At 32.5% G+C, this 14,064-nt stretch overlaps 1 protein-coding gene across 11 annotated transcripts in view; it reads left to right on the top strand.

The window, feature by feature from the left end:
* The window catches only part of Ptpn13 (protein tyrosine phosphatase non-receptor type 13), a 189,038-nt gene that overhangs the window by 158,057 nt on the left and 16,917 nt on the right, over window positions 1-14,064 (top strand). For all 11 annotated transcript variants that reach the window (XM_047565871.1, XM_047565869.1, XM_047565866.1 and 8 more), the window contains 5 exons: window positions 2,512-2,573; window positions 5,865-5,958; window positions 6,603-6,740; window positions 7,286-7,374; window positions 11,869-11,912. In XM_047565871.1, coding sequence (XP_047421827.1) covers window positions 2,512-2,573; window positions 5,865-5,958; window positions 6,603-6,740; window positions 7,286-7,374; window positions 11,869-11,912 — 427 coding nt within the window. The remainder of the gene's footprint in view (window positions 1-2,511; window positions 2,574-5,864; window positions 5,959-6,602; window positions 6,741-7,285; window positions 7,375-11,868; window positions 11,913-14,064) is intronic.

Raw genomic sequence — 14,064 nt, 5'->3', positions numbered from 1 at the left:
AGACCATGAAATTCATAGCCCAATGGATGTGAGCATTTAAGTTCTGTGTGATCTTAGTAAGTTACTAAGATTTATAAATAGGCTTCTATTTCCTATCAGTAAAATAAATATGTTATTAGTATTTGCCTTGTAAGGTTATAATTAGACATAAATATATTAGTACACATTAAACATGTACCATCATGCTTACCACAGGGTAATTTATTCAGAAATTTACCGAATTTCTCCTCTGTGCATATTGTTCTTGGCATCATAGGTATAGCAATGTGCAAAGTGTCTACCTTACATTCTAGCACAATCAGGAAAACAGTAGTCATAATTGTTTGGGCAGCAGTTGCTTTTTGTTGTTTTGAGATACTGGGGATTAAACCCAGGGATGCTTTTTCCACTGAGCTAATCCCTTGCTCATTTTTAAAACTGATACTGTGTCAATAATAGGAACTTTCCATAGTCACCAGAATGTAAAATGGTACATCTATTCTGTAAAATAGCTTAACAATTTCTTGAAAATTTAAACATATGCTTATAATGTGATCCAGTCATTCCATTCCTAGCAGGTTTTAGTAGGTTTCTTTTTTCTTTTTTTTTTTTTTTCCTTTTCTTTTTTTCTTTTTTTCTTTTTTTGGTACTGGGGATGGAACCCAGAGTCACTGAGCTACATCCCCACCCCTTTTTATTTTTTATTTTGAGGCAGGGTTCAGTGAATTGCTTAGGGTCTTGCTAAATTGCTAAGACTGGCCTCAAACTTGTGGTCCTCATGCCTCAGCCTCCTGAGTAGCTGGGACTACAGGCATGCACCACCATGCTCAGCACATTCCTAGTTCTTTTTTTTTTTTTTTTAATCATATGTCCATACACAAAAACTTGAACAGAAATCTCATTAGCAGCAAGGTACAGTGATTCATGCCTGTAATTCTAGCTACTTGTGAGGTTGCAGCAGAAGGATTGCAAGCTCAAGACCAGCCTGGTCAATTTAGTGAGACCTAGCTCAAAACTTAAGACTTTAAAAAGAGCTGGGAATGTAGCTCAGTGGTAGAACACTTATTGAGCATACATGGGGCCCTGGGCTCAATCCCCAGTACAGGAAAAAAGAAAAAGAAAAACAAGAGAAAGGAGAGAAGAGAGGAAAAAATAGAAGGAAAGAAATCTTTTCAGCAACTTTTCTTGTAACAACCCAAATTGCAAAACTCAAATGTCCAAAAACTGTTGAATGAATAAACCAATTGTGTATCCAAATAATGGAATACTAAAACTCAACGGTAAAAAAGTGTGGACCATTGATACATGCAACAACACAATTAAAATATTAAAATAATGTCAACATAAGTACACTGAGTGAAATAAACCAGACAAAAAAAGAATTTATACTGAACAATTCTGTTTATACACAATAGAGAGTACAAATTTGAGAGACAGAAAACAAGTCAATGATTACCTGAGGAGAAAGAGGGGAAGGAGGAGGCAGTTAGGAAACAGAAGGGAGATATTATAAATAATATATCAGGATGTATTATACTCTTCCAGTATGATTTTTGAACCAGTGGTTTATTATCAGTATGCTCTGTTCTTATTTTTCCTGAAATCTAATAGGACATATTGCTTTCAAGTAATATTGAAAGATATTTGTAGGCTTTTTATAATATCAGGCACAAAATTATAGAGATTTATCCATAAAAATTCCATCTCAAGCTTCATCTTTCCAGGTAGGATTAATTTTAGGTCATTTTCAAATAGATGTCCTTGGATTCATTTACCTGTGTTTGTTGTTTTAATTTTTCTAAATTCTATCATGTCAATCTAAATCTCTTGAAAATATAATTTAATGAATTGAATTATAAGTTTGTGGCTTTTAACCATAAGAAAAAAGAGAATCTATTCATTTTTATTATATATATTAAATTTTTAGACTGATAGTATAAAAACTAAACTTAGTATTTGGTTTGGAAATATATTTAAAGTCCTTTTCAGCTGTATCCATAACATCTCCTCCTGTATTAAAGTGATATTATTCATAAAATGAGATGAATGCTTGTTTTCCTCCCTTAAATACTAAAGTGAATATAATACAGCAACTGTGATGCCTTGCCCGTTCCATGGGCGATTTCTCTTTGATGTCTCACACTTGAATCATTCAGCCCCAATTAAACTTTTATGTGAACCATTTTAAGAAATTGACTTTTTACTTGGTTTTATCACTTTGTGATGTGATCTATTTTAGTATATTAAGAAAATAATAACCTCAGAAAGGTGGGTTTTCTTCAATTATTTCATATGTATCAGATATTCACTTTTTTTTCCCATTTATTTATTTAGCATACTGGGGAGGGAACCTAGGGCCTGTGCCTTCTGGGCAAGTGCTTTACCACTGAGCAATAGCCTCAGCCCCAGAATTTTGAATTTGAGTCATATATTTACATATCTACTTTGTGCAGCAGAGATTTACATCTTCATTTATCTTTAATTGTTGTTTTGACTGGCTCATTCCCTTACTTTCTGAGTTATTCCTTTCAGGCCATCACAGTGTGGAACCTTCTGGCCAACGTCCCCTCACTCCTAAGAATTCATTCTCCAAGGTAAGTAAAAGCCATATTCTTTCATATCATACTTTTTAATCTAAATAGTCAACTTGTGTTTTGAAGCGAAGTGATTTTATATTTAAATATTTGTCTTTTCCAGATATATGCATTGGTAGTAAGGATATATTTTGGTAAAATAATAGGCTTTGCTGAGTAAAGCACACAACATTGAAACTCTCACACAAGTAACCCTTTGGCACACACATGGCTCTTAAATAAGCTAATTACTTAAAGAGTAATTTAAAGATTACTTTAGTGTCGGAAGTTTTTCTCTTTTTTCTTTTTCTTTTTTTTTTTTCTTTTGATTAACATGCACAATTCTTTTGTTCTCCTTGTAGACCACAGGAAGAGAAAAGAATGCAAATAAAAATAGAATTGCTCCATTAACACATGCAAATGTTAAACTTATACTCCAAGTAAGGAAAAATAGTAATGACCAAAGAAATAAGTTTACTTGCTTTTAAAAGATTTAGGAAATAATTTATCACATAATAAAATGAGAGCTTAAATCATTTTAAGATTAGCACACTTGTAACCTCAGGAACCGAGGAGGCTAAGACAGGAGAATCACAAGTTCAAGGTTAGTCTTGGCAACGTGGTGAAATCCTATCTCAAAAAATTAAAAATAAAAAGGACTAGGGATGTAGCTCTGTGGTAGAGCACTCCTTGGTTCAATCATTAGTACCACACACACACACAAAAAAAGATTAACACAAAGAAACCTGGGAGTAATCTTGCAAAATTATTTTAACACATAATAAATTTCATTTCATGCTCTTTCCTTAAGTCTACATGTGTGCCACTTTGGCTAGCATTTATTTTTATGATTTTCCTTCTGGCATGTAATATACATTTCTAAAATAATCACAGCTGATCTTCATTTGCACCAATCTTCATTTAGTTGGATTGTTTTATCCTACATTCATCCCATGCAATCTGTTCTGAACCTCACTACTCAAATGTCTTTTCATGTAATGTAAAATGCATAATGTCTTCCCATGTAAAATGCTTTTTTGTTCTTCTAGTAATCTGAAAATTTTATCATTTCAACAGGATTCTGGATATGAGCTTGATTTAATGTAGGAAGAGAAAATTAGCTTAGCAACCACAAGCCCAGAATTCTATGACTTTCATCTCACTGTTATCTCACACTTATGACTTAGTTTTGCAAGTCCTGAAAAGATACTGCAGCAGAAATGACTGACACACACAAAAAAATTTCTTGTTATATGCATATGTATAGATTGAGCTATAAAAATACTCACTATTCTCTGTTAACTCAGAAGGTCTTCAATTTCACATAGCTGAAGCAACAGAATTTTCTTGTATTTCTACCATTATTCATGCCGTATAGTGTTTATTTTCTTTTTAAACATCAGCAGGTTGTTGAAAGAGAGAAGGGTAGAATTTCTGTTAAATTAGCATAAAACCCTAAAATCAGGCCTTTTTTGTTGTTATTGTTAGAGTTAAAAAAGTCTTCGAGGAAGCCTCTCTGACAATGTTCTGTCCTTGAATGCTAATGCTAATGTCTGTAATAAAAAATTTCTGATGAAAAATGAATTTCACAATCCAGTGAAACTTTTTTTTTCCCAATGAAGCTTTTTGACATCATTATATTGCCATTCCTTTTTTTCCTTTTATTAGTGCATTATAGTTGTGCATAATAGTTTGGCTCATTTTGACACAATCATACATGCATGGAATTTAATTTACTCCATTTTAGTCCCCAGTGGCTCTCCTTTCCCACCTCTCCTCCCACCCCCTGTTCTCCTTCCTCTACTGGTCTTCCTTTTGCTCATTTATTTATTTTCGATTGGTGTTTTATAGATATACATAAAGATGATATTCACTGTGGTATAGTTATACATGCATACAGTGTAATTTTGTCAAATTAATTCTGCATTTCCTCCCCTTTCCCGTACTTCCTCCCTTCTTCTCCATCCCCTTCTTCTATTCCATTGATCTTCCCTCTATCTTTATGATATCCACCCTCTCTCACCTTTTTCCCTTATTTTGTTCTAGCTTCTACTTGTGAGATAAAATATTTGACCCTTGACTATCTGAGTTTGTTTTATTTTACCTAGCATGCTGTTTTCCAGTTCCATCCACTTACCAGCAAATCTCTTAATTTCATTCTTCTTTATGGCTGACTAAAACTTTGTGTTTTCTTAATCCATTCACCTATTGACCGGCATCTGAACTGGGTCCATAATTAGTTATTGAGAATTGTACTGCTATAAACATTGATGTGACCATATCACTATAGCATGCTGATTTTAGTTCTTTTGAATAAAACAGAGGAGTCGGGTAGCTTGGTCATACAGTGGTTCTACTCCTAATTTTTTGAGGACTTTCCCATACTGCTTTCCAGAATGGTTGTACTAATTTGCAGTCTCACCAACAATGTATATCACCATTCTTTATGAAGAAATAATTCTATTGCATCTAACACATGTCCTTTTCAATCTTAGTATAAAGAGTAAGACCTTCAGAGCAAACCACAAGCTTTAATTTGTACAAAATTATTTTAATTTAGTCTAATCATTTAATATCGTATCTTTGCTCAAATATTTTTTTCTTCTTTTTTTTTTTCTGTATGTGTTGCTGGGGATCAAAACCAAGACCTCACACATGCTAAGCAAACACTCCACCACTGCCTCAGCCCCATTTTTCTTTCTACAAGCTATGCTCTATGAAATGCTTCACGGTTTACCATTGCATTAGGAAGTTATATTATTATCTTGTTGTGAATCCATTGTTGTTTTTCATAAATTCACATGAGATATAGACTAAATTTGAAAATGTTTAAGCCTAAGAGATGATCAGGTCACTAAGTTGGAATGTATATCCATGTAACAACCTCATAAATAATTAAAAAGTTGATTTTTCCCCTTTTTCCCAATTTTTAAGCTTTCTAATATATTCTTTGGAAGACAGATTCCAGAAATTATGCCTCAAGCAAGATATTTCTTCAGTTTAAGTTTAATATTGCATAATGTTTCTTTTTTAGCAACTCAAAATATATATTATTATTGTAAGAATTCTTGAAATAAAATATTAATTTAATGTTATTTAGTCTGGTGTTTTCAGGTATATTTGATGATGGAAAACTTCATCCCCTTTGCACATTTAATTTCACTGAGATTTCCTAGAAACACAGATCTAAAATGGGAATACATAAAATGAATTTTGTACTAAGGAAGAAGAGAGGGGCAATGTGCCTCCCTCCCTAATTCTGAAAGTTGGCAACATAATAATCCAATGATGTGATTTGGTTTTATACTTTAGGTTAATGGGGAAGAAATAATTCAAGTTTTGCACCCTGAAGGAAATTATTCTACTTCTCAGATGAAGGAATCAACAAACTTAACCAGGTCCAAAGGTAGTCATTCAATTATTCTAAATACCCTAAAATTTTAGATAACAAAAAAATATTAGATATCCTTTCCATATTATTGCCTTCCATGTTACTGTAGCTTTAAAAGGAAAGATGGGTGTTCAAAAAAATAAAAGAACATAAAACTAATATTGTTAACGACATTAGCATACAAATGTCTACCATCTAGGTTCATCTCTGAGACTAAAACAGCTTTTAAATGATTGAAAAGATAAGCTGTTTTGTTTGCTAGTGTTTCTTATATTCTATGAAATATCACTTCACAGACTACCTAATAATTTAGAAAATTTATCTTTGAGGATATTTTGTGTGACCTGTTATATCCATAACCTTTGTATCATAACTTTTTTGTGTTTCTTTCCAAAATTAATAATTTGAGATTAATTTAAGGATAAGGATATAAACTTTTAATTACTAATATCTTGTGGAAAGTTATATCACTGACATTGGTTTTGGCTCATTTTTTGAGCCACCAGAGTAGTTTCAGGACTAGAAATGACTGAGTCCCATTAGTCACCACAGGTGTCTTTCAAAGTAGATGCTTTAAGTTTAAAAAGACATAGCATGTTGTCCCTTTCTTATGTCAGTATTTTTAAAGTAAAATCTCATGAAAATTACTGTTTTTCAAGAATCCAGTATACAGGATGATGACATTTATGATGATCCTCAAGAGGCTGAAGTTATCCAGTCTCTGCTGGATGTTGTGGATGAGGAAGCCCAGAATCTTCTAAACCAAAATTATGCTACAAGAGATGCCTCTGTTCCAGGTAAATGAACCAGATGAATAAATTGATACTCTAAGGAGTACAAGGAAATCTCTAGGGAACACTTTTTGAGTAAATATGAAATACATTAGCGTATTCTGCTATTCCTCATTGTTGAGTAATATTTCAGAAATAAAAGATTTTATTTCCTATTTTTTCTTTTCCATATTTGTGGGCAGATTACCTTATTAATGAGATCTAAAACTGTATAATTAATATTATGGCTTTTACTTTCAGAAGTGGTAGTCTAAACACTTTCCCCCAGTTGATACTAAGTCATTATGAATGCATGCAAATTTTTGTGTGTTTTGAGAATTAAACTCAGTAGATTGTGCTTGCTAAGCACATGCTTTACTATGTAGATAATTTTAACCAGAAGTTTTATACTGACATGTATCATGTCATTTGTTTCTAACATTTACAATTAGAACACTGAAATTTTTGTGGATATTGGTTTATTTATGGCCTTCTTTTGAAGACTAAAGAAAATTTTCCTATTTCCTCAGTAGTTCTATTAGTTTCTCTTGGCCTTTATATTTCTCTCCCAGGTACATTAAAGACAAATGGGAAGTTACCAGATGAGAGAGCAGAAGATACAGACTGTGATGGCTCACCTTTACCTGAGGATTTTACTGAGGTAAGGATAAGAATACCTAGATAAACAGCCTAGAATGCTACATTTCTTTAGAATTATGTGTTTTAACCAAAAAGGTGAAATAATCTGAGATCGTTGCTTGTTTTACCAACAAATTACATTTAGAGGAAAAATGGAGGTTAATTTTTTTTGTTACATTGAAGTATCATTTGCATTAGTCATTACTCATTCAAAAAGGATCATTATCAGTTCCCTCAAAAAAGAAAAGAAACAACTAGTTTTCAAAAATGTAACTTTTCAAATTCTTAAAATTTAAAACCTTCAGATCTTTTGGAACATTTGGCTAAGAAAAGTATAAAATAGTACACAAATCATATTTAAGGTTCCTCAAACTCAGCATCATCCTCTTTATACAAATCTGATCTTGCTTAGTATTCTAAAACTCAACTTTTCTATCATTCTTAGTCTCCCTGTGCCACATCTTCAAATTGTCAAAACTTGCTGATGAGTTCTTAAAATAGTTAACCATCCATGCATGTACTTACAATCCCATGCACATGATTATATCCATTAAACATTTATAAATATTTAATATGTGCATATCCAAGGAAGCTTATGTCTGTTGAATATTTCTTAAACTATAAAAATGATTATAAATATTGAATATCTCAAAATATAATACTTTTTGTGATTTTATTTCATATATTCTTTTATTACCAGAATATTAGTAATTATAACATTAATAGGTTCTTTGAAAAAGGTTTTCTGAACATATTGTCATAATAACTTAAATTACATTTTTACTACTACTAAGAGTGCCACTTGAAACGTATGTTCTGAAGTCTCTTTTAACTAAGGAAATACATAGAAATCTTGCCATTTCAAAAATGTCGTATCAAATGCCTTTTATGAAAAAAAGGAAACAACTTGTTAACTTATATAGATTCTCATTTATAACTAAGGTATAATAACATAAGTTTATGGCAGAAAACTTCAAGTTATCTTTTTTGTTGTTTTGATTTTAAAAATATATCTTCATTATAAAAACATTTCACAGAATTAGTTAAAAATATAAATTTCTGAGGGGTGGGGAGGGGGTCGGGGGAGGAAAAATAACAGAATGAGACAAACATCATTACCCTATGCACATGAATGATTACACAAATGGTGGAACTCTACAGAGAAACAAGTTGTACCCCATTTGTGCACAATAAATCAAAATAAATAAATTTAAAATATATATATATATAAAATAAAGCAAAGACATTCACCGATTTAAAAAAATATAAATTTCTTTTTTATTCATTTCTCATTCATGAGGCAGTTTTTGTTAAATCTTTAACTCCCATAATACATATTGGAACAAGCATAGATACTGTGTATGTTTGATTTTTAGTATAAATCTATCACATTGTTCAGAACTTGATTTTTATTTAACAATTAATTGCTATCCTCTTTCCATATGAATACATATGGTTTGCTTCATACTTTCTATTGTTTTCTTATTCTGTTGTGTGAACATATCATAGATAACTAAATTGACCATATACTGGTGAATTTTAAATTTATTATTTCTTAGAAACAGTGCATTAAAGGTTCCTATCTTTGTAATGTAAACTCTCAGGTCTCACAAAGCAGAATTAATTTTACAAAATTTAAATGGCTTGCATGCTGTGACATTTTCCATGAATTGCACAATTTCCTATTGTCCTACACCACCCTACCTAACTAAGCATTACATAGATTTCTATTATTTGTCTGATCTCTGCTGACATTTGACTTTGCAGGTTGTTTTAATCTGCTCAGGTTGCCATACAGAATACCATAGTCTAGGTGTATCGAAACAACAGAAATTTATTTTCTCAAAGTTCTGAAAACTTGAAGTTCAGGGTACCAGCAAGTTGGTTTCCAACTAGGCCTCTATTGTCACCCCAGATTGCCTTTTTTTTTTTTTTTTTTTGCTATGTCCTCAATGTGGCCTTCCTTCTCCGTGGGTAAATTCCTGGTATCTCTTCCTCTTTTAAAGACACCAGTCTTATTGGATGAAAGGTCCACTTTTATGACCTTGTTTAAACTTAATTCCCCCTTTAAAGTCCTCTATTCAAATGCAGTCACCATGAGAGTTAGGGTTTCAAACTATTAATTGGCCATAACAAAATCTTTGCTAAACCAGCTGTAGAATATGATCAAATAAAATTTCAATTCACAGTAGTTAAAAACAAAAGTTCTAGGTTAAGATTCAACCAAAAATGTTTAAGATCTATCTACATTATGAAAACTTTAGATGCCACAAAGGAACATAAAAGAAGTATTTTAAAAAATTGTTCTTTACTAGAAAAGCCTAAAATTTAAATTTTCCCTAGATTCACCATAATTTAAATATGGTCCTATAAAATATATATATAAATTTTTGAGAGATGTAGTCATTAAGTAAAATGATTCTAAAGTTCACATAGTAGAACTGTCATATGAAACCCTCCAAGACAAATCTAAAAATTAAGGTTCATAGAGGATGAATGTTTCTACTGGTTATTAAGAAATATCATATAATTTATCTTTCTAACAAAGTACAGATAGATGCTATATGTTTGTACATTGAAAATACATTATTTTAAATACCAAACACTTGGGGCCAAGTATGGTGGTATATGCCTGTAATCCCAGTAGCTTAAGAGGTTGAGACAGGAGGATCACAAGTTCAAAGCCAGAAACCTAGTGAGGTCCTAAGCAACTCAGCAAGACCCTGTCTCAAAATAAAAAGAGCTGGAATGTACTCAGTGGTAAAGTGCCCCTGGGTTAAACCCCCAGCACCAAACACACATACGCTTGGGGCCAGTCCATCATTAAAAGTAATAATTTAATCCTTCTTAGATAGGAACTTCTGTTTTAGAATTGATTTTATGAATGATAAGCAAAACAAAGAAAATAAGAAAATAAATTTAGGAAAGGAAAAACAAAGTACGCAGATAAAAACATAAAAAGTTTCGTTTGTATCAAACTCTACACATGGTTAAGTCACTATAAAAATTATGTCCTTAAGAAACAGGTTCAAGGGCTGGGGTTGTGACTCAGCAGTAGAGCACTTGCCTCATACATGTGAGGCACTGGGTTCAATCCTCATCACCACATAAAAATAAACAAATCAATAAAGATATTGTGTCCATCTACAACTTAAAAAAAAAATAGAGAGAGATAGGTTCAAAAGAAGCATACCTGAAAGGAAGGCTGAGCTCATATTATGGGAAATTGTTTTGTCTTATATTTTTTATATAAGAACTTTGCTCATTTTAGTACTGGCTAGTTATAAGAGTTCTGTAGAATGTCTAAGAATATTATCTTTGATAAGTACCTCACTTGGGGATCACTCTAAGTAAATTGTAGATTATTCACTGAATCAGTTCTAATAGTTTATTCTATAACCCTATGCCAAAAGTTAAGGTGCTGAACATTGGCATTATAAATGTATAACAATGTCTTTAAAAAGGAAAGATTATCCTCTGGTAGTTTCTTGTGCTAAGTCATTGTATTAATCATTGTGTGTTGTAATTGTCTGTAGCTGAAGATACAGTTCATGTGGGCACTAGCCCAGCATGCATGAGGCCCTGGGTTGACTTCCCAGCACTGAAAAAAAATATGTGTACATACATGTACACACACACACACAAGTGTATACATTTACGCAGGTGTGTATACATATATGTTTCGCCTCAGTGAAATACTTCAGGTCAATGCCTATATCTTATTTATGAATGAAAAAATGAATGCTAATCATATACATTATTGTAAGTTATTGTTCAAACTATTTTTTCAGCTAACACTAATCTTGTCTGAGACCTTGATTTTGCTGGGATAACAGAATAGGAAGAGACATCATGGTTTCTGTCCTATATTTGCTGATGGAATCTAGTAATCAACTTGGGAAATGTACACATTTAAATAAGTAAATGCAGTTTTTTAAGAGCTTTAGTAAAGTACATGTGCAGTTAAATGTTGATGCGGATTTCAAAAGGGGTAATAAAGAATGAAGGAAGCCAGGCATGGTGGCAGCACACACCTGTAATCCCACCGGCTCAGCTCAGAAGACTGAGACCAGGAGGATCATGAGTTCAAAGCCAACCTCAGCAATGGCGAGGTGCTAAGCTACTTAGTGAGACCCTGTCCCTAAATAAATTACAAAATAGGACTGGGGATGTGGCTCAGAGGTCAAGTGCCCCTGAGTTCAATCCTCAGTACCCCACCCTCCCCAAAAAAAAGAATGAAGGAAGCCAGGTGCAGTGGCACACACCTGTAATCCCAGCAATTTGGGATACTGAAGACAGGAGGATCCCAAGTTCGAGGCCAGCCTCGGCAATTTATTAAGACCGTAAGCAACTTAATGAAACCCTGTTTTAAAATAAAAAATAAAAAGGGCTGGGATGTGGCTCAATGGTAAACTACTTCTAAGTTCAGTCCGCAATACCAAAAAAAACTAATGAAGGAAATGTTTTATTTTTGTTATAAGAGCCTAATTTGATTTTCTCTTTTTCTTTATTGTAGTCTACTAAAATGAATGGCTGTGAAGAAAAAATAAACAGTGAAAGGTAAGAAAAGTTGTCAGTATAACACTTCTTTTTTCTTTCTCTTTTTTTTCCCAAGAAATGCTCTGAAGATTTCCATTTGTTTTCCAGTGAAATGAATGTTGTTGAGTAAATTATAAAACTATGGTTGAATATTAAGAATGTTTTGAAATTTTTATTTTAAGGAAGTTCTATTAGCATGTGAAAATATGCTTACTATATAGTTGCTCCAATAAAGCAATCTCTTAACCTTTGGGGGAAAATCGAATGACACATTATTAAAACAAATATTTCTACAAAAATAAAAAAATGAAAGAGTGGTCTAAAAGGATATGTGTTGCAGCCCTTGGTGGCACATGCCTGTAATCCCAGCTATTCCAGAGGCTGAAGCAGATGGATCTGAAGTTTGAGGCTAACTGGGCAACTTAGACCCCTGTCTCAAAAGGAAAAGAGAAGATGGCGAATATAGCCTAGCAGTAGAGCATTTGCTTGGAACACATGAGGCCCTGGGTTCAATCCCTGGCACCATCAAAAATAAATTTGGTAAATGATCCATGGTAATATAAGATATGAACCATAGTCTAAACCAGAGTAGGTGTGCAAGTAATCTTTCTGTACTATCTTCACAGTTTTTGTGTAAATCTAAAAGTATTATAAAGTAAAGGGTTTATTAGAAATAAATAAATAAATAAATAAATAAATAAATAAATAAATAAATAAAAGGGAAACATGTTAACAGTATTGGTAGTTATTTTCTTTTCCCTGCTAGGATTATGGGTAATTTACTTTCCTCTATTTTTCTGTACTTCCAAAGATTTCAATTTTCATTAGTTAAAACAAAGGAGGTAAGAAACTTTATGAAATCCCACAAAAGTTTTTTCAGAAAATAGTTTCTAATACAGGTAAGATTTTTTTAACACTGTTTATCTAAGAGCTGCATGTATTATTGATTAACAAAGGGATTATATAGAATTTTGCTTTATATTAGATAATCAGAAAGTCAAAAGGAGCTGTTTGCTTTTTCTTAAAAAGGAAAATTGACAGTGAAGTTTTTACTGTTATATTATTAATGAAGTAATGCATAGAGTTTTATATCTAATGGTTAGCAAGTATCCAGAAGGAGAGTGTCAGTAAACAGGCACCTCTTATGTTTTGTTGGACCAGGAGAAGGGGAGAAAAACAGTAAATTAGTAATCTCTTAGAGAGGTAATTGGAAATACTATTAAAATATAAATTTTTTGCATATTGCTAATTCTTACATGGACATGTTTTTGTTTTAACATCTCTAAAATCATGAGGGATCTTGTAATTATAGTCATTAATATTATTTATTTCTTAGTGTAAAACAAAAATATATCTATAGATTACGGTAATAATAGATAAAGAAATGTGATAGATACCCTTCAACCAAGCAATTTTATTTCTAAGAATCAGGCCCACTGCCATATATGTGCAAAGACATTTCTACAGGAAGAATATTCGTTTATAATATTATATAGAAAATATAACTGTAATTTTATTTGTAATAGCAAAATACTGAAACCGTAAATTAGGATGTACTCATTCAATGAAATACTGAGCAGCTATTCAAAAGAATGAGACAGAAAGGAAAACCTGATGGAAGAATCTCAAAATACATCTTTACAAAGTTTATATCTAGAGGACAAAATCAACCTCATGAATACAGAGCTTGTGAATGAAGTACTAATTGCAGCCCACAATGAATCGGAATATAAAAGCAAAATAACTGTTACCCTGTTATTGACATTTTGGAGCTTTAGTCCATGTCCTGCTTTAAGCAATCATGTGTACTTTTGTCATCAAGACATAAATACTCTGCTTTGTCACTTTATCAGAAAGTGAGAAATGGATTCAGACTTTTACAGAATCCTTTCTCATCTCCTCTTAGCCCTACTCCCTGTTCTTCTACCTAGTTTCTCCTTTCTGGCCATCCACCTTTCCAGGGATGCCATCTGCCGTGCACCCCTAGAATAATAAGAACTCGTACTGAGTTTCATTACATCGAGTGCCCAGATACAGGAATGTCCTCCTGACCTCCAGTTGTAACAAAAGACTAGTTCCATCAATAGGGACTTCTTTAAATAAAGAAGCTTCCATATGATGCAATAGTGGGCAGGTGCTGAAAAAAAGGAGAGAAAGCTATATACAATTGTGA

Source organism: Sciurus carolinensis, chromosome 10, assembly GCF_902686445.1.
Source record: "Sciurus carolinensis chromosome 10, mSciCar1.2, whole genome shotgun sequence".
Lineage (NCBI taxonomy): Eukaryota > Metazoa > Chordata > Mammalia > Rodentia > Sciuridae > Sciurus > Sciurus carolinensis.
The sequence above is the reverse complement of the archived record's forward strand: the minus strand, read 5'-3'. Positions and strand labels throughout refer to the sequence as shown.